Source organism: Pagrus major, chromosome 5 (assembly GCF_040436345.1).
Source record: "Pagrus major chromosome 5, Pma_NU_1.0".
Classification (NCBI taxonomy): domain Eukaryota; kingdom Metazoa; phylum Chordata; class Actinopteri; order Spariformes; family Sparidae; genus Pagrus; species Pagrus major.
The window spans coordinates 21,127,373-21,147,078 of NC_133219.1; the positions used below are offsets into that span (position 1 = coordinate 21,127,373).

At 43.4% G+C, this 19,706-nt stretch overlaps 1 protein-coding gene across 2 annotated transcripts in view; it reads right to left on the minus strand.

Moving 5' to 3' along the window:
• notch1b (notch receptor 1b) overlaps positions 1 to 19,706 on the minus strand; it is a 43,290-nt gene that overhangs the window by 8,765 nt on the left and 14,819 nt on the right. For both annotated transcript variants that reach the window (XM_073465678.1, XM_073465677.1), the window contains exons 4-27: positions 19,272 to 19,610; positions 17,424 to 17,546; positions 17,090 to 17,323; positions 16,318 to 16,473; positions 15,699 to 15,884; positions 14,555 to 14,668; positions 11,017 to 11,130; positions 10,671 to 10,904; positions 10,470 to 10,580; positions 8,706 to 8,898; positions 8,336 to 8,481; positions 8,107 to 8,220; positions 7,265 to 7,384; positions 6,193 to 6,345; positions 5,854 to 6,082; positions 5,085 to 5,286; positions 4,762 to 4,915; positions 4,459 to 4,643; positions 3,723 to 3,855; positions 2,947 to 3,204; positions 2,408 to 2,520; positions 1,636 to 2,207; positions 1,053 to 1,487; positions 783 to 931 (exon numbers count right to left, since the gene is read on the minus strand). In XM_073465678.1, coding sequence (XP_073321779.1) covers positions 783 to 931; positions 1,053 to 1,487; positions 1,636 to 2,207; positions 2,408 to 2,520; positions 2,947 to 3,204; positions 3,723 to 3,855; positions 4,459 to 4,643; positions 4,762 to 4,915; positions 5,085 to 5,286; positions 5,854 to 6,082; positions 6,193 to 6,345; positions 7,265 to 7,384; positions 8,107 to 8,220; positions 8,336 to 8,481; positions 8,706 to 8,898; positions 10,470 to 10,580; positions 10,671 to 10,904; positions 11,017 to 11,130; positions 14,555 to 14,668; positions 15,699 to 15,884; positions 16,318 to 16,473; positions 17,090 to 17,323; positions 17,424 to 17,546; positions 19,272 to 19,610 — 4,767 coding nt within the window. The remainder of the gene's footprint in view (positions 1 to 782; positions 932 to 1,052; positions 1,488 to 1,635; positions 2,208 to 2,407; positions 2,521 to 2,946; positions 3,205 to 3,722; positions 3,856 to 4,458; positions 4,644 to 4,761; positions 4,916 to 5,084; positions 5,287 to 5,853; positions 6,083 to 6,192; positions 6,346 to 7,264; positions 7,385 to 8,106; positions 8,221 to 8,335; positions 8,482 to 8,705; positions 8,899 to 10,469; positions 10,581 to 10,670; positions 10,905 to 11,016; positions 11,131 to 14,554; positions 14,669 to 15,698; positions 15,885 to 16,317; positions 16,474 to 17,089; positions 17,324 to 17,423; positions 17,547 to 19,271; positions 19,611 to 19,706) is intronic.

The following is a 19,706-nucleotide window of genomic DNA, read 5'->3' on the forward strand; positions in this document are numbered from 1 at the left end:
ACTTGACAGCCCTAAATTTCGATTCGAAACCACCCATAACTGCTGAACCATTATATAAACTCAGCACATCTGTAAAAGTCAACCTCTAGGACAAAACAATGCAGATGGAATCATAATCTCCATTGTGTTGTAGAAAAACTGAAGAAGTAATTGATTTTACAATAAGGATCCACATCCGACTGTACTCACTCATAGATACCAGTCACCTTAATACACCTGATCTTTTCCATCAAGATCCATGCATTATCCCCTGAGAAACAAAAATGTCCTGGATCTGTTCCTCTATCCAGATCCACACCAAAAGTTTACGGGGTCTATTCTGGGCTGAGACCCATCCTCCACCCAAGTTTCGTGGAAATATCTTTCGTAGTTTTTGTGTAATCCTGCCCATAAAAACCAACCAACAAACAAACAGAGGTTTGTTAGTTGCAGCCCAACTCAAGCATAACTAAAACTGCATTTGTTTGGAACTAGTTTCAGTGGTGGATAAAAACACATTTGGTGGTCTAGTGATTATTTCCGGCAGCAGGATAGGTTTGTGAAATCGACTCAGAATAAACCGCAGTGCCCAGATTCATCATGATGAAGAAACACGTGAGGCGGTTCAACATGTGGCTCACTGATGTTTCTACTAACTACAAAGACAATACTTGTTTGATCATTTCATCATTGATTTGTATCTTTCATGGGAAGACACATGATTTGACGTTCAGTCTAATGGACCGATGGAAGCCAGTAAACATTTTCCTTGATTCATGCAGATTTGTATGAGATGTACTCACTATAAACAGCTTCAATGGTGTAGGGAACATCCAGTTTGCCACTGGAGGCCAAAGCCCCGAGGAAAGCTGCAGCGTCATTGGTGCTCTGGAAACACTCAGAGGACTGCTGGATGCACTGACGGTTGTCTACCTCCAAGTGGACGACTGAACTGTTGAGGGAAGAGAAACACAACCAAAGTTAATGGTATGCTCCATGGTGAAAACCTGCTTAACACACTGAATCCTTGAAAATGTCTCTATAGTTAATGAGTTTTCTATATTTTTGCTCACCCTTTGATCTGCAGGTGATCCAGCTCCCTCCTCATCCTCCTGCTCTCTCCTGCCGCATCATACAGGCTCCTCTTCACCACGCTCAGCACCTTTCCAGGCACCTCGGACCATGCATCCACCGAGCGCTTGACGTTATACTTCTTCAGCTCATGTTCGTTCCCATAGTACGGGTACACCATCGTCTCGCCTTTGGCGTCCTTCCTGAATATCACGTTGGTGCGGAGGACGCGGCTCAGCTCGCGCAGGAAGCCGAAGGAGTTGTTGAGGAGCTGCTCGGGGGTGATGTGGACCACCAGGACCAGCTGGCCCACGGCAAGCTTCTCGGGCATGTTATTGGCACAGTCCAAGCCGTCCCACTCGCACTCAGCGTTGTTGCAGCCCTGGTCACAGTGGCCATCAGCATAGTGGTCCTTGCAGTACTGGTCATACAGCGGACTGAAAAAAAATAGGTTAAGTCAGACGTTAAACCGATTAGTATTCCTGGTGCTGACTAGTGAGGTTATCAACGTTTAATCGACTAGCTGATCTTGTACATCCCAAACTTGATTCTTGTCTTATTTATTGATACAAACACCACACTCACTTGCACTGTCCTTCCAGATTCTGGCAGTCGAACCCATCGTAAAGACATCCAGCGTTGTCACACTGAGAGTCACACTTTCCATCATTGAAGTATCTCCAGCACTGCAGCGAGGCGGAGCAGTTCTTCCATGGGTCGTTAAAGTTGAGCGAGCAGTCGCCGTTGTCCCAGCCACACTCGTGGTTGTTACACCGCACGTCACAGAACTTGTTGTGCTTTGCTTCCTCGCACTGCGGGATGTCACAGCTGACCTCCACCTCCGGCGGCACAGGGATGTCGTGGCCGAAACCTCCCGGGAAATCGTAATCCAGGATGAAACACTGGAGGCCATTGAAGTTTTTGGGGCAGACGCAGTGGTAGAACGGCGCCTCAGACAAGTATTCACACGTGCCACCGTTGTAGCAGGGGTTGGAATTACAGGGGCTGTCGGTGGGATACTGGCACTCAGGCCCAGTGAAGGAGGGCGTGCAGAGACACTTGGGACTCTTGTGGCCGGAGATGCAGGTGCCTCCATTGCGGCAGTGGAGGCTGCCGCAGACCTCGGTGTCATATTCACACGTGGAGCTGGTAAAGCCCTATAGGAAGAGGACAAAACATGAGAAAATAGCAAAAACCTCTGATTCAATGATTTCTACAGGCTCTAGAGGAAGTTAGAGATGTTTATTGACAGGGTAGCATGGGGCTCAGTGGTAAGCACTCTCACCTCACAGTTAATAATAATAATAATAATAATAATAATAATAATAATAACAATAATACGTGTTTTGGTACTCACAGGAGGACATTTGCAGATGAAGCCATGTGGGGTGTTACTGGCGACAGCACACGTCCCTCCATTCCGACATGGCTTTCCTTTACATCCGTCAAACACTGTGTCACAGCGCTGACCTGCAATTGTTGCAAAAATGTCGTCACATTTCCTACAATGACTTAATTTTAGGGTGGAAAGAAACTTCTTACAACTTTCATTATTGATTAATATGTTGACAATTTTCTCATTTCCTTATTTGGGCCAATAAAATGTGTTCACATGCACCAGTTAAAAAAATCTAACAAATCACATTAACATAAACAATCAACAGATTCAGCTCTATTTTAGTTCAAGTTCAGTTGTACTGCTCAATATCAAACCAACCAAAGGATATAAATAAAAAAATAAAATAAAAATCTCATGTAAGAACTCAAGAAATACCCAGAAATGCACTAGAAATCTAAACAAATCACCACCAGCAGCAGGAGCAGCACACATTTCTCCCTCCTTCTCAGAGCTGACTCAAAATGGCTGACCAGTTTCAACCCTGACTGCCTGTTTACCTGTGTATCCGGTGCGACACTCGCAGCGGTAGTTGTTGGTGAGCTGGATGCAGCTATGCGTGCCCCGCGGGTCGCAGGGGTTGGAGAGACACTCGTTGACATCGCCCTCGCAGCGCTCCCCCACGTATCCTGCAGGGCAGTTGCAGTGGTAGCCTCCCACTCGATCCACACACTTCCCCTTGTTGAAACACTTGGGCTCATTGGTGACTGGGTCGGTGAAGGGGTTGCAGTCGTCGATGTTGATCTCACAGTGCACACCTGAGGGAGGTACGGCAGGGGAGGAGGGACAAGTAGTGTCAGTTTTAGTTATCGAATAGATTCTGCAGCTTTGAATCTGTGATAAAGTGATGCTACATCTGCTTCTAACTCATATCATTGTCAAAAAGTTCAGATAATATTTTTTTTAAAAATACTGAATGATACAAATTCTAAATCTGGTGAAAAAAGAAAATCTCCAAAAAGATTTCCCCTTAACTTCCTGTCAAAGCCTCTGACATTATCTTTAGTTTCTTGATCAAACTTGTTGGCTTTTTTGGGAAACACCCAACTCCACTGGCACTTTGGACTGACCTACAACACACACTCCCCTTCATGTCTGAGAGAAAAATCGATGGCGTATTTGACAAGTAGAGGAAGGGATGGAGGCAAGACGGGAGGAGGAGTTTTCAGACATGAGCCCTGGCTGCTGTTAAGCCCTAATTAATGAAGTGTGGAGACAAGGAGGAGAGGATGGAGAGGCGGAGTGGTGTGGAGGAGTGTGCGTGGGGTCCGCTGACCTTGGGTTCCCCGGGGACAGGAGCATTTGTAGGTATTGATCAGGTCAATGCAGGTGCCCCCGTTCTGGCACGGCTGGGAGAAACATTCATTGATCTCGTCGGAGCAGTTGGTCCCCACGTATCCTGGCATGCACTGAGAGAGAAGAAGAAGAGGCCGAGAAGCAGGAAGAAAAGAAGGCAGAGGGAGGAGATAGGGGAAAGTTGAATCAATGTCTGACATGAAACAAAGATGGTTTTTGTTTACCTGGCTGTTTTCTGGCCTCAATCCTGCCAAGGCCAGCAGATCCTTTATTCCAGGGGAGATTAACATAACCAATCTGTTTGTCTTCTATTTATAAACGGGCCTCTTCATTAGGAGCCTGATGTTGTTTCAGCTGCTGTGCGCCCATACATTTGAACTAATTCATGAATTAAATTTGAGGTTTGAGATTTAAAAATATGTAAAACAAGGCGATAAAATAAGATAATGTAATGAGACCTCTGAAAATGCCAAGTAGAGTGACATTTAAGACCCACTTTGCAATTTAAACCAACATTAAATTAAAAGAAATGGCATGATTAGGCTGATTTCAACAGGGAAAAACTAAATTCTGCTTAGTTAAAAGTTAAATCACAAGCATATTTAGACCTGATGCACTCTGTTTAATATGACAAAAAATACTGAGACATGATTTCTAAATACATATTTCAGCAGCATTTGACATTAAAGTTCAAACAACAGTTTTTACTATGTTACCTTGCAGGTATATCCGCCTAAAAAGTCAGTACAGGTGGCTCCGTTCTGGCAGGGATTCGGGGTGCATTCATCCACCTGCTCCTCACAGTAACTTCCAGTGTATCCGATCTGGCAGTGGCAGTAGTGAACGTTTCCTGCGTCCAGACACTGACCCGAGTTACGACACAGATGGGCAACATCGACTCCTACGAGGACGAGAGAGTGGACTTTAGCGTTGTTGTGTGATAATGTATGTTGAGCAAGATTTACTAAGCCTGCATACATTTCCACCAACACTTTGATTCACACTAACTCCCATCTTACCTCTCTGTTTGGCTGCCACCTCACAGGAGACGCTTGGGACGTCGCAATAAAGTCCCGTCCAGCCGGTCTCACACTCGCAGCTGTAGGTGGTTCCCCTCTGCCAGCAGGTTCCCCCGTTCTTACAGGGCGACGAGTCGCACCAACGAACCAAGTTCTGCAAGATGCAAACAGAATGTAAAACCTGAATTCACTTTCACCAAATAATCATCCCAGTAAGCCTTGTAAGTTCAAAAGAGGTTAAATGGAGCTGAACTTGGTTGAAAAGTAATTTCAACGTTAAGTTTTTCGGTATAACAGTAACTAACAAAAGTCCATCCTCCTACCTGACAGTTGAGTCCAGTGTATCCATGCGGGCAGGTGCACTTGTACGTGCCGTAGCTGTCCTGGCAGGTGCCGCCATTCAGGCAGGGTTTGGAGTCGCACTCATTGATGTCATGCTGGCAGTAGCTCCCGGTGAAACCCGGCGGGCACAAACATGTGAAGGTGTTAATACCGTCCATACAGCTGCCGCCGTTGAAGCAGGAGCTGCAGAGAAAGGAAGGGGAAAAAAATGCTGTATGAAATTCACCAAAATTAAAGTATTCTGCAGCTTTTTAGGAAGAAGCAAGTCAATATAACTCTCTTTACCTGAGCTGCAGGCACATCTGATTTGTCCACAGAAAGTCAAAAACAAATATATATTTTCTAGCAATACCCTACTTATTACTCAGACTTTCAGTTTTTCTCACCAGGGAGATTATTGATGATGTTGAAAACAAAACAAGTCTTGGTATTTTACAGTTAAAAACTCATTTATGGTACAACCTACTTAACCTACTGTGTATGGCAGAGCTGTACTATACAGTAAGAAATGTTGAGGTCAACTGGTGTACAACAGTACTCCACCAGAGGGGGCAGTGGTGGACAAGGAAACGGACTCTACATTAACAAGTGGATGAAAGTGAACCTGTTGATCTGAACAGATGAACTCACTCACCAGACAATAACCAGTGTTCATCTGTCTGTTTTATCTCTAAAACAAAAGCTGCTGGGTTTGACTGTGATACTCTGAGCTCCTTGAGGTACAAATTCTCTGATGTGTGAGCTCTGTACCTCTCAGTGCAGTCGGGAGTGTTATTTTCACAGTGGATTCCACTGAAGCCGGCCGGGCAGGTGCAGGTGTAGCTGTTGACGCAGTCGGTGCAGTTGGCTCCGTTCTTGCATGGGTTGCTCTCACACTCGTTGATGTCCTCCTCGCACTTTGTGCCCCTGAAGCCGGGCAGGCAGGTGCACAGGAAGCTGTTCACCTCATCCATACAGAGGCCTCCGTTGCTGCACGGGTCTGTGGGCAAAACAGAGCATTCAGCTTTTGTTTCGAAGTCTTTGCTAAGAGTTTGCTTTGTCTACATTATATTAATTAAGCAAAAGTAGCAGAGAGACTGGAGAACGTACTGGGCTTGCAGTCATCGACGTTGGTTTCGCAGTTGCGTCCAGTGAAGCCCGGTTTGCAGCCGCAGCGGTAACTGCCCAAAGTGTTCTGGCAGGTCGCTCCATTGCGGCAGGGATTCTTCACACACTCTTTGATGTCCACCTCACATGTTTGGCCTTGGAGGGGTGGAAAGAGGAAGATGTACATTTCCAACAACAACATCAGTACATAGGATTAACAGGATAAAACAAGAAAACACTTGAAACGTTTGCCCCATACAAGCGAGTTTACTGTGGAACGACCTGCGTGAGGAGATTACACTCGCAGAATCAGTGATTCTTTGAAATCACTTCTTCAAAGAAAATTTAATAGACTCGCTTTAAAGGTGCAATCCGTAAGAATTGGCCACCTGTTGAATTCATACTCCTAACAAACTGGGGCAGCGTATCACCAGAGTAACCGCTAACTGCTTTTAACTGTATTCTTTTTATACATCTATGACTGTGGCTACTGCTAGGGGTTGGCACTGGTTAGCATGCCAACTTCAGTAGATATCTCTTCAACACAATACATAGACGCCTTTGATATACTGTAACATCAAAATAGTTATTTCTTCACATTCTGTTGATAATTTTAGTTGATTTTGAAAATTTTGTACTAAAATTCTTACATATTGCACATTTAAAGTGATGTATTTTTAATTGCTTTTATTTATTTATTTAAATTGTCTTTTACCTATTTACCTGTCCGTATCTTTCATCATCTTTCTGACTTCTCTCTACTGCGTTATTGCATCTTTTCTCACAAGAAACTCTACGAGTGAGTCATGTCAAGCTAAAATTTTAGCAGTTATGTCCATATTCCAATGGCTGTGCAGAGGATTTATACATTTCTTCAGTGCATTATATCACTGAAGAAAAGTACAAATCCTCTGCACAGCAGTATAATTTAGTCAAGAGCTGGTCAAACTCAACAACAGACAAAATGTGAAATTTTTATATGAGAAACACTCATCTGGAAATTTTAATGTATAAATGTAACATATAGAAACTGGAACTCTGTTAGAATTAAATAGTTCCTGTTCTAATTTTTCACCTTGCCATCCTTCAGGACAGACGCAGGAGAAGCTCTGATAGTCCTCCGACTCCTGACACACTCCTCCATGCTTGCAGGGTTTGGAGCTGCAGGGGGCCATCAAGGTTTCACAGTTCTCTCCTGTAACACACAAACACGTCTATTAAAACACTCATTTAAACACCATAAATTACAAGCTGTGTTTAACTTTAACTTTCACTGCGTGATATCATGTAGGAGTCATGAACTTGGAGATAACCCAACCCAAATGGACACAGAATCATCTTTCAATCAGTGCTATCAGAAGATTTTAGCCAGGTTCTGTCAGTGTTAAAGGCCTGCCGAGACATTTCCCTATCTGTTTCCACAACACATGGCTCTTACAGGAAGCCGGCTTCAGTTTCCGCCCATTGTGAAGCCGTTCTGTGAGACAGGAAGCAGGCAAACAGGAAATGTGTCAAGCACCCCGTTCCCACCCCGGCACAAGCAAAATCCTTTTATTATTCAAAGTCCTGTGGATTTTTCCAAAAAGACGACTCGACAAATACAAGAAAATTTGCCCTTCGCCTTTCCATCGTTATCTGTTTTGTCAAATAATAAGTGAGATGACATGAAAATATTTTCCAGCCCTCTTATCAGGGATGCTTGTGTATCTCAGAGGAGCAGAGTGAGTCAGAGGTTTGGTGTCTTTGAGCCCAGAGGAAGTCTTGCTGTTGAACTTTACTCGACAGTTGTTTCATCCTCCACATATTTTTCCTCTTTGCTCGGTAACTTAACGAACACAGGCTGTGGAAACTGCACGGAAATGCCAGAACACCAGGCCAACATGTGCATATAAAATATTTTCAATAATATTTTCATACCCGTGTAAGGCAGGATGCAGTTGCACTTGTAGCCAGCCACGTCGTCAATACACGTTCCCTGGTTCAGGCAGGGGTTGGAGGCACATTCATTGATGTTGGTCTGGCAGTTTGGGCCTGCAGTCAGAGCGAACAGTACATCACACATACTTCAGTTTAAGTTGAAGGTCAACATTGGGGTGGAGGGAAGTGTTGTTTTAGACGAGAATATCGACACAACACAAATACTAACCAGTGAAGCCCATGCGACAGGTGCAAACATATCCGCTGGTCATGTCCTTGCAGGTGCCTCCGTTCATACACGGGTTGGATTCACACTCGTTGTTGTTGATGTCGCAGTTTTTACCGCTCCAGCCAGAGTCACACAGGCATTTATAGCTGACGGGGAGAAAACATTGGAAAATCTTAGAGTTTTTGTTAAAAACCACCATCAGATATTTGTAGTACTGAACCTCAAGAGTCAGATTCTTAATCTTATTTACTTATTCTCCGATCTATAGTTCCTGATTTAAATCAACATTTTGAATAAAAAATAACACACAACCGACACATAAATGTAACGTGCTAGTAGTCTTAATCGGATTGAAACCAGTTTGCCTCACCCATTGATCTTGTCTTCACAGTGGCCGTGGATGCAGGGGTTGCTGAGGCACTCGTTGACCTGGGAGAAGCAGGTGGTGTCATGGTAACCTTCTGGACACACGCAGGTGAAGCTGTTGATGCCGTCGATACAGGTGCCGCCATTGTGACAGGGGTTGATTGCACACTCGTCGATGTTGATGTTACACATGGTACCTAAAAGAGAGGAGGGGAATATCTTAAAGTCCGAGAAGAACATCTTCATTTTGGGAAATATGCTTTAGAGTAAGATGAGAAGATGGATACCAGACTAAATGTGTACCTGGAGATAGCAGATGATTAGCTTAGCTTAGCATAAACACTGAAAACAGGGAGAACAGCTAGCCTGGCTTTTTCAAAAATCCAAATACCAGCACTACTAAAGCTAACTAACCAACATGTCACTTTATGTTCGTTTCATCCACACACAAACTGAAGTGTGAAAACAGAAAGGTGCAGTTGTATGCTGGACTATTTTATGGGTGCAATGACTTCCTGGAGATCTTCTCATCTAACTTTGGGCAAGAAAAAGTAAACACATAACCCCAAAAATCACAAACTCTTCCTTTAAATTATGAAATCACACCACATGATGTCTTCATTGGTGTATAAACAGTGCAGTGTCTTCGAAACAACTACAATAACTTCTTCAACACCTGCCAACAGGACAATTTTTCACTCTATTTGAAGTATGATTTTAAATACACGTCAACCCACACAACAACAGACAAAGCGCCACACAAAGAAGTCTATATATCAGTGCAGCTAATGTATCAATTTCCAGAAACATGAGGGGTTTTAAGTCGTCCTTTGTCGGCCACTTGAAGCGTTGACGCCATTCAGCCTGGTGCCACGCATAACATAAAGGCAGCCCATTTAGCTTTAAAGCAGGGACCGGCTTCCGAGCTTTTAAAAGCTCAACTTTCAGGAATCTTTCAGGGAATCTTTTCTCCTGCTCAAATCCCAGGTGACTGTGTGGGCCACAGTGTGTGTGTGTGTGTCCGCTCTTTGTACGGGAGGGCAGCTTGCATGTCCTAGCAGCAGCAGGTTGGGGACAGGGTGGAGCTGGAAAGTGACACCGGTCGAGCCTCAGAGGAGCGTGCTCGCTCGCTCGCCATCTGTCACCCTCCCCATCAAGACCCACACTCCTTCATCCATACGTTCGATCCCTTAAACGCCCATTTTGTCTACTGGTCACCTGAGACAGCAGCCACATTTAATTGTGTTAAATTAACTTTACAGTCGTACAGAGTCTTTGTGGAAAGGTCTGTAATGATTCAATAGAGAGAGAGATACAGTCTCCACAAACACACCAACTTTATCTTCAGAGAGAGCAGCGAAAATAGCTAACATGCATATTCTTGCACATGGAAATACGCACACAAGTCTGCTTTCTGGTTCTACTTTATTTTATCATTGTCTGTATTTATGTTTTTATTTAGTATTTAGTATTTGTTGTGCTAGAATTATAAGATATTTAGGTATGTGCTTGCGTCTGACCAGCTGTGCTTGTTGGTCAAGGTTGTGTTAACACCTTTGGTCATGCTTCTTAAAATTAGGTATATGATACAGGCTTAATGTTTGGCCTCTTCCTACACTTCCCGACCTCTACGCTCCCTCTTCGGGAAGCAGTAAAAGTTTTGACTCTTTAATTTTAACTGGAGAGAGTGACGAAGAGGTGGAGCTGAATTCTCTGCCATATAAAAGCTCTATCAAGATGACCAACTCTATGTGTAAAAGTTGCTTACCCGTGTAGCCGGGTTCACAGGCACACTCGTAGCCATTGATCTTGTCGATGCAGGTCCCATAGTCACAGGGATTGCTCTTGCAGTCGTCGATGTTGATTTCACAGTTGATTCCTGTCGGAAGATAATTTCTCTCTGTAACCTTAAATGTCAGATATAAAACTTACTTAAACGTTTTGGCCTTTATTTTTGTTTGTGTGTTACCTGTGGTGCCCTTGGGGCAGCTGCAGATGTAGGCGTTCTCTCTGTCCTGGCAGGTGCCTCCGTTTCGGCACGGCTGGCTCAGACATTCATTGATGTTGGTCTCGCACAGCCGACCGGTGTATCCGGGGTTGCAGTGGCAGCTGAAGGAGGCCAGACCGTCGATGCAGGTACCGTAGTGGCATGGGTCCGAGTAACACTCGTTGATGTCCGTCTCACAGTGCCTCCCAGAGTAACCTGCCAAAAAAAGTTTATTTTCCTTTTTGAACTGATGTGGATGTGTTTCCACTTTTGTAGGGCCTTAAAAGTTTCTACTCAATAATTTCAGCTTTTGTTAAGACTTGCATACCTTCAGTGCACTCGCAGGTGTACTTGTTGGGTCCGTCTGTGCACTTGGCGCCATTTTTGCATGGCGTGCTGGCACACTCGTCAATGTCTATCTGGCAATAGAGCCCAGTGAAGCCTGGAAAAACAACAAGGGTGTGCATGAGAGCATGAAGAAGTGTGTGAGTGTGTGTGTGTGTGTGTGTGTGTGTGTTTGTGTGTGTACAGACATGGCTACTGTGTTCTCACCGTTTCAAACCAGCCCCTCTCATAATCCTCAGCCCATACTATAAGGGCTCTCGACGAATCAGAAATCTGCATGTTAATTAACAACTGTGCAACACTACAAACTCTCTATTTTCCCTTTCACGTCTTTTCAGCAGGACTCGAAAGGGAGAAGGGAGAGAGGGGGAACCAATTCATGTAAAGCGGGAGGGGAGGGAGGGAAAGAAATGAGGGAAGAATGAAAGTTGCGAGGCCTCCTGACCAAGGGTTGAGAGACAAAGGAGGGCCTGTCTGCTCAACGCAACGCCAAACGGAGCCCGTTGCCTCCTTTGTCCCCCAAAACTTTTCCATCACAATGCACATTCTCCTGTCTTGCTTTCACCCCTTTCTCCACTACCCCCTCCATTCCCCTTCCCGCCTCTAAAAAGAACCAGCTTGACCTTTGACCCTCCGCTATTCAAACTCCGTGTCATTCAAAATCAACCAGCAGGCTTTCCCCATTTTCCTGGAGTTATTCTCATCTCTGCTATTTTCTTCGTCTCCCCTCTGCCACATGATGGTACATTCTAGTGGGATGTTGTCTGATGAAGAGATAAAGTTTTACTCCCCCCCAATCCACCCTGTCACCACTACACACACCATCGCAGGAATACACAGGTGGGTTAAGCTACAAAGACTGATTTGCAGCTAATCCGGTGAGGAAGTATTTGTGTGTCTAGCGGCGAGCTGATTTCTCCCAGTGGACTAAAACCATTCACTGTTTTCTTGGCTTGACGTGAAGACTGCAGCGTAGACAGAGAGGAGATATGCATACATGTTTGGGACATACAGTACGTGCTTTCAGTCACACACATACAGACACGCAAACTGTTGTTAAAGAAACATCTGCTTTATTAATGGATAATAAATTATTTATTTAAGTTTTATAGATCACCTTTAAGCTATTAATAGCAACTTTTGGGTCGAACTGATGAATCCACACACCTTAAATAAGGCAGTTTATAATATCACAACTTATGGCTTATTACTGGTAAATAAATGATTCACTAATGCTTTATAGGTCAGATATTAGATATTAATAAGAATTTTGGGTGGCGTGGTTGTGAAATTTGGCTACTGTTTATCCTTTTATGTTGATTATGATAGTTATAAATGTTGGTATATTATCAAAAAAATGCTAAACAGGCTATTAATAATTGGGCATGGCCAGATACTCCTGCAGCCCTTTTTTCAGTACGTAAGTCAGGGCCCCAGACTAACTTTTTACACTGGTTGCACTGGTGCTCCCAATAACACATTTGTAATTTAATTTCTTTACAAACAGGAACAACGGTTTAAATCACAGCACATAAGAAATTTCAGCAACAAAAATATTTGTATACTTTTTTTTAATCTGACCTGCTGAATATTAGGTGCCTCGTTGCTACCAGTGAACATGTCTACTTGCACATGACAGATTTTCCAGATTTTCCGACTGAAATAGTTGCACCCTGGAGCCCTGTAAGTGGCTTAAAACTAATCAATAAAGTGCTAGTAAAATATGTATGAAAGTCGTGATAATTTAACATTTTACAGGAAGCAAGAGCCGTTAGTTACAACACATTATTTTTATTATTTTTTATCAATGATTGTCTTATTAGGGGGTGTTACCAAAAAAATTATTTGACTGTAATGAACAGAATTTTTTTTATTTAAATGATCAAAAAATGAACGATCAGCTCTTTGCAGAGGAGAGGAGGAAGTAAGCTCTTCTGTGAGCAATGCTGGCCGTTTCCAGCAGTGAGAAAAAAAAGCCTCAGCGGCACAAATTGAGTGTTTTTTGCCAAGATGTGAAGCAAAAGTTAAGTTTCTTCACAGTTCAGTTACAGTGCCCCAAAACGCACTCCTGACTGAAATCAAAGAGGCTGGAAAAAAAAAAAAAAAAAAAACTGCAAGAAAGAATTTCTCACCCAGATGCACACATAAGTATACACACACACAAAGGTTGAAGCATGAAAACGCAAGCATCGGACACGCACACATGCACACATGCAGACACATCATGCACCTCAGCAGCCAAACAGGGATTTATCCCCAGACTGCTGGAATCAGACATTTCAATGGCTCTCAGTGGGGTTTCCATGGCTATTCCATGTACAGAAATAATAAGAGGGGACCCTCGCCTCGGGCCTGGCTCGCAATGGGGACAAATTTACATCTCAAGCAGGGCGGTTAAGACCCCTTCCCCTTCTTTACCCCTCCCTTCCTGCTTCAGCATAACGGTCTGTGCGTCTCATCCCCCCACCCTCCAACCCTCCATCTACTCTCCCCAAAAACAAAAAAAAAAACACTTTCACCACCACCACTTTGTCCTGCTTCCTCACATAACCCTCTCTCGCTGTCACACACAGGGTTTTCTTAGGCGTTAAGCTCTTGTGTTCACACTTGTACCCCCTCTCTATCAATTCTAAAGCTTCCTTGTCGGGGTGTCTCTCTTTCTCTCTCTCTTTCTCTTCGTTTTTCCCTCTTCCTTTCTTTTTTCTCTCAACAGGAGGAATCCTGCCTCTCTCCACCCAGGCCGCCTTTGATCCACCCGACTCAGAGCTTCGCTATTTTCCTCCCCGAAAATAAAGAAAAAGAAATTCACTTCCACCTCAATGATCCCGCTGAAAGAATGCAAAACAAAAAACACATTCTGGGAGTTTGAAGATCATTCCTTTGCTTTCTTCCTTTCTCTCAGATTCAGTAGTTGCATTCCTTCCTCTCAGAACAAAACATCAATACCTACTTGTCCAAACACTCCGATAGCATTTCTGGAAAGAAAAAGCCGCAGCAAAACAACTAGCCGCCCTCGAAAAAATACACCAAAGCGCTATCTCACTCACCACCACAACACAGAAAATGTCATTTTATGGAGCGTAGTAGTAGCTCAGCCTGCTATTATTAGCTTTCTCTGGTTCCCAGTCACATTCAAAAGTCTTGTGGATCCACAAGTTTCTGCTCACTCATCAGACTTTGTAAAAGGGATAAGAAACTTGTTTGAAAAAGTTCAAACTTCCTCAAGCCTTTCCCTATAGATTTTTTGCTCCCTCTCCTCCTCGACTGCTGCGTTCGTTCTGGGCTACCCGGGCCTGCGTAAGCCTGCCTCAGGGCTGGGATTAGTGCCCGTCCAGAAAGGTGTTTGCGTGTGTGCGTGTGTGTTTGTGTTTGAGTGAAACAGAGAGAGTGAGCAGGGCACAGAGAGAAGGAGAGAGAGAGAGATCGACCTCTGTGCCCCCTGGCCCCACGCCTCCTCCGCCTCCCTCCCCTCCTTCCTCCACCTCCTCCCCCCCTCCTCTGCAGCAGTACGGCAGCCTCACCTGTGGGGCACTGGCAGCGGTAGGCGTTGATCTTGTCGATACATTTGCCGTTGTTCAGGCAGGGGCTGTGGGCGCACTCGTCCGTATCGATCTCGCAGAACTCCCCCTCGTAACCTGGCAAATTAGCAAGGGAGGACCGGGAGGGAGATGGATTGGTTAGACAGAGACACAGTGAGAAGCATTTTCACAAAGCTGTAACAGATACAGCAGATAAATAGCAGAGGGGCTGTAATTAGCCATTTTTTTCTTAACAGATTCATCATTATAAAAAAACGGATATCATAATTTGTGTTTTGATGAGGTTGTTGTCATCCAGGTGCTTGATTTGTCCAACCAGCGGTCAAGCAGTTCAAAATATTCAATTTACTATTACATGAGGCAAAGAAAACCAGAAAATTCCCAAAAATTGAGAAGCCGAAGAAGCTAAGAGAAGCTAGGATGTTAAACAACTGATCATTTTCCTGTCAACTGACTGATCACTTAGTCAACTAATTGTTTCAGCTGTATCTTTAAGATGAAATCAATGAATTGTTTAGTTAACAGAGTGTCAGAACATCATAAGAAATCTTGATCACAGTCTGAAAACCCGAAGATTTTCAATTTATGATATAAAGAAGACAAATGAACAAATCCTCGCAGTCAAGAAGCTGTTTTATTTTCAAAGGTATTCCCTCTTTATAAATGGATGGATTAAATGGTTTTTTAAGCCAATACAGCTTGTAAACCCATTAAAATAGTAACCAAAAATAAAAATATGAACCTCAAAATAAGCCTAATGTGTCTTTTTTAAGTGATTTTACCACTAAATTGGACTAAATTGTATGAGGAAGAGGCATGTACTGCCCACTTCAGTCATGTCCGAAGCAGTATTTAATCCTTATTCATATTTATAATAAACTTTTATTTTTACTTTATTTATATTACATCGGAATCTAGAAAGAAGTGATGGCAAAGCTGCAGGGACTGACACTGGACAGATTCAACCTAGATATAAGTTACTTGTGAATCTATGTGACTATCTGTAAGCCTTTATTTACTTTAAAATTGCACAAGTGGTCATGGCTTTGAACAACATGAAAAGTGTTGAATACCCAAGATATTCTCCTCTTTACTGTGATGTAGTTACTCTCTCAGATCGTCTTACCTGGCATGCAGATACAGTGGAAGTCTCCTATCTGGTCCAGGCAGGTGGCCTCATTCATACAGGGGTTGGACATGCACTCGTTGATGTCCAGCTCGCAGCGCGGCCCCACGTAACCCCGCTGGCACTTACACTGGAAGGAACCCTTGGTGTTTATACACTTTCCCGCGTGCTCGCATGGGTTGGAACCTGTTTAAACAGATAATTACATTAACTTTACTTTAACAGGCTGTCGTGTATGTACAAGACCTAACAAGGAGCAATTTGACAGTTAAGACATGACAATGAGATGATTTGGGTGGTTTAGCGTTGTTTGACGAAGCCAAACCAAAGCTTTGACTCTCTGTGATTACAGCAAAAATACCCCTGTGGGTGTTATTTACTGGAATTATGGGCACAATTATGGGCACAAAAGTACCCATAATAACAGGAAAGAATGAGCTCGTATTGTGACTTGTATTAAAGCTTTACGGTGCATGTGTGGTGGTTGAAAAGGTTTCTTAACACTAGTTTAGTTAAACAGCTCCCTGATACAGCAAAGGTTGATATGTGCCCTCAATAATTCAGATTTGAAACGAGACAACAAGCAGAGAGTTTGCAGGTCAGGTTGTGTGACTTTTACCCAGTGAGCACTCGTCAACGTCCTGATCGCAGGAAGCTCCTAAGTATCCCGACGGGCAGGTGCAGAAGTGATTTCCGCTGACGGGGTTGGTGTCACAGTTGGAGCCCTTCTGACAAGGGTTGCTGATGCAGGCGTCGTCCAGCTGGCACAGCAGCCCTGGAACACAAAACAGAAAATAGACTTTACTATAATACTATAATCACTTCATTTGATTAAAGGGGAACTCCACCAATGTTACACATCAAAGTCTATTCAGCTCTTGGGGAGGACTTGGGGAGGATATGCATGTGTTAAAAAAAAGTTGTGCTTTTTTAAACTTCAGAGGGCCGATTTCATCAACTGTAACTCTGTAACCGATCACTTTTCTACCAGCGCTGTTTTTCCTCATGTGTAATTGTCAGTGCTTCTCATGTGGAGGTAAGCTGACTCAGACTGAAAGAGACGTTGATGAATTACAGTATATAATAATACTATAAATACAAATGGCAAGATGTATTTATTCTGAAACAAAGGTTTGATTTCATTTAGGGAAGATAAAGGAGGACAATAAGATGACGAAAAACCACAGGAGAAACCAAAGATCACCAATCATAAATGTCACTTTCTCTGGTGTTGACTTTACAGCCTCTAATTTTAGTTTTAATTTGTTTATCCTTCACACCCTGGAATAATATCCCATTTCGTCAGAGCCATAGTACAGTATTTAAGCAAGTAAGTCTATAGCATTTTCACATAAAACTATTTTTGTAAATTCAAATAAACATGTGAATACCTGTGCGCCCATGGGGGCATTCGCAGTAGAAAGAAGCTACACGATCATGGCAGGTGGATCCCTGGTGGCACGCAGCACTGGCACAGTCATCGATGTTCTCACTGCAGTCATCCCCAGTCCAGCCGTTCACACACACGCACTGGTAGCTGCCGTAGGTGTTGTGGCACGTGCCACCATTTTGGCAGGCGTTGGGCATCAGCTGGCACTCATCAACGTCGTCTGTGCAGAGCTGACCTGTGAAAGAGCCAGGGATCAGAGGATTAGAGTTTACATCCCGAGCACTTGAGTGATAATAACTTCATTGACATGTTTATTGAAACCTCGCTGTACGAACCTGTAAATTCTGGTTTACACTGGCAGTTGTAGGTGTTGACTCCATCTACACATGTCCCTCCATTGTGGCACTCATGACCGGGACAGTCGTCGATGTTGTGGTTGCAGTTTTTTCCTGTAAAACCTGAAACAAAGACAAAACACTCCAATGAATTTGCCTTCACTGTTTAATTTTTACTAGTGGGTGCTTTCAGCCGTTCATCTCTCCCCCTCTGAAAACAACATGCTCCTATTTTACAACAAAGGGAGCGAAACTCTTCGACAGTTAAATGTGGTCAACTGCCTTTTTCCTCCCAAGAAAGAAGGCAGCTGTGCCCTTTTGAGGTCTGTGGCAATCTCACCATGTAATAACATCCACTCTACTATTCAGTTACACAAGAGGCAACCGCTGGACTGTACATGTGGCATGATGGGTAATAAAAAATGAAAACCAGTACAAGTCCTCGCTGCGACTGCTAGGAGTCTTTACCGCTGCACTTTCACAGAAATAAATTAAAGATCAAGTGACAAAATCTGAAGATTTATCAATTTATATTTTTATTTTTTTAATAAGCCAATATGGTGATATAGAGGGAGGTGCCCCTGCCTGGATTTGAACTGGGGTTGTTGCAATTATGCACATGTGGGCACATCTTCAGGTGGAGTTGGGGTATTTAAAGGTACAATTTGTAGAATATGTTTTGTTATTCGGTTGGTAAGGAAAATAGAAGTAAGAGTATTTAATTTCTTGACATTTATTTAGTTGATTTTGTTCAGTTAGTGCTGGTATATACATTCAAAAAATATGTTTTCTGCCAACATTTACTCACTTATTTATGTTGTTTCCACTAAGGAAACGTGGACATTTTTCTATAAAACCTTTGGACAGCTTACAATTATAAAAAAGCAAGAAAGCTTTCTTGATCATCAACATCTGAAAGTGAAAAAAAAAAAATGGATCCCTGTGGAGATTTCTTCTAAACAGCAAACACGTTCTCAAATGCATTTCCTTCCTCACACAACATTTCTAGGAAAAGTTGAAACCTGCATTGTTTGTTGCACATTTGCTCGTTTGAAGTCTTCCTCTTCCCTGTATATTGTTTTTATACATTTCAACTCAACTCTAGTTGGCATATTACCACCATCTGTTGATCGATTTAACAGCATAAAAACCATTGGCAGGAATGTGTATCGAGTCATTCACGTGCTTGGGTGGATACAAAATAAAATGGGGACCCACCCAAATTCATTACATGAATTCCTGGATTCAGTGGTAACAGACAAAAACAATTCAAAAGGTAGTCTGTGTGAAGGTGATGAGGTGGCCGGCAGGACTTTAGTCCCAGCAAGCATTGCTTCACTCCGCTATGTGAAAAGGATGTTGTTCTTTGACCATTTCCTTATGATAAGCCCAATGCCTTCCTGCACTGCCTTGTTCACACACTGTACACACCAAAGCAGAAGCACACATGTACACTAACACACACACCCACACGCAGGACACAACATAGGCAGGAACAGCCCTGCCTTAAATGACATCATCGCCTAACCAGCAGCTAGCAGGCACTGACATTTAAATTCCACTTGAGAGACTTCAGGAGCACAGGATCACATTTAGAAATGAAAACCAGACCTTTTCAGAGGATCGCATGACTCATGTCAGCTTAAAAATTATGAATCAGACTGATTTGATCGATATTTACCTTAGCACTAAAACTAAAGTCTTCATAAAACGAAACTATGTTAAGGCCTGAAAACACCTGAAAGTGGAAAAGTGAAATTCATCTGTCCATCTACTTGAAATATTCGGGTCCAGAAGTTTGGTATGAACTACATATATATTTATAATGAATAAGTACAACGTCCCTACCTGGCACACAGGAGCATTCATAGCTGGTCTCTCCCTTCTGGATGCAAGTGCCTCCGTTATGGCAGGGCGACGGGTTGCAGGGCATGTACCTGCTCTCGCAGTGCTTGCCCGTGTACTCCGCCGGGCACTTGCATCGGTAGCCGCCGACGTCATTGATGCACAGCCCGCCGTTCCTGCAGGGCGACGGGCTCGCATCACACTCGTTGATGTCTTGTTTGCAGGTCTTTCCGGAAAAGAAGGGCGTGCAGGTGCAGATGTAGTGGGACTCAATGGCAGAGCACAGACCACCGTTGGCACAAGGATTTGAGGCACAGGGGTCGGCTTGTTGGCACAATTTACCTGAGAGGACAGAGAAATTATGTTCTAGTACACATAGCCTTAGTCCAGAAGTCCAGATTGATCTTATTTTTAAAAAACCCTTCCATAGTGTAAGAT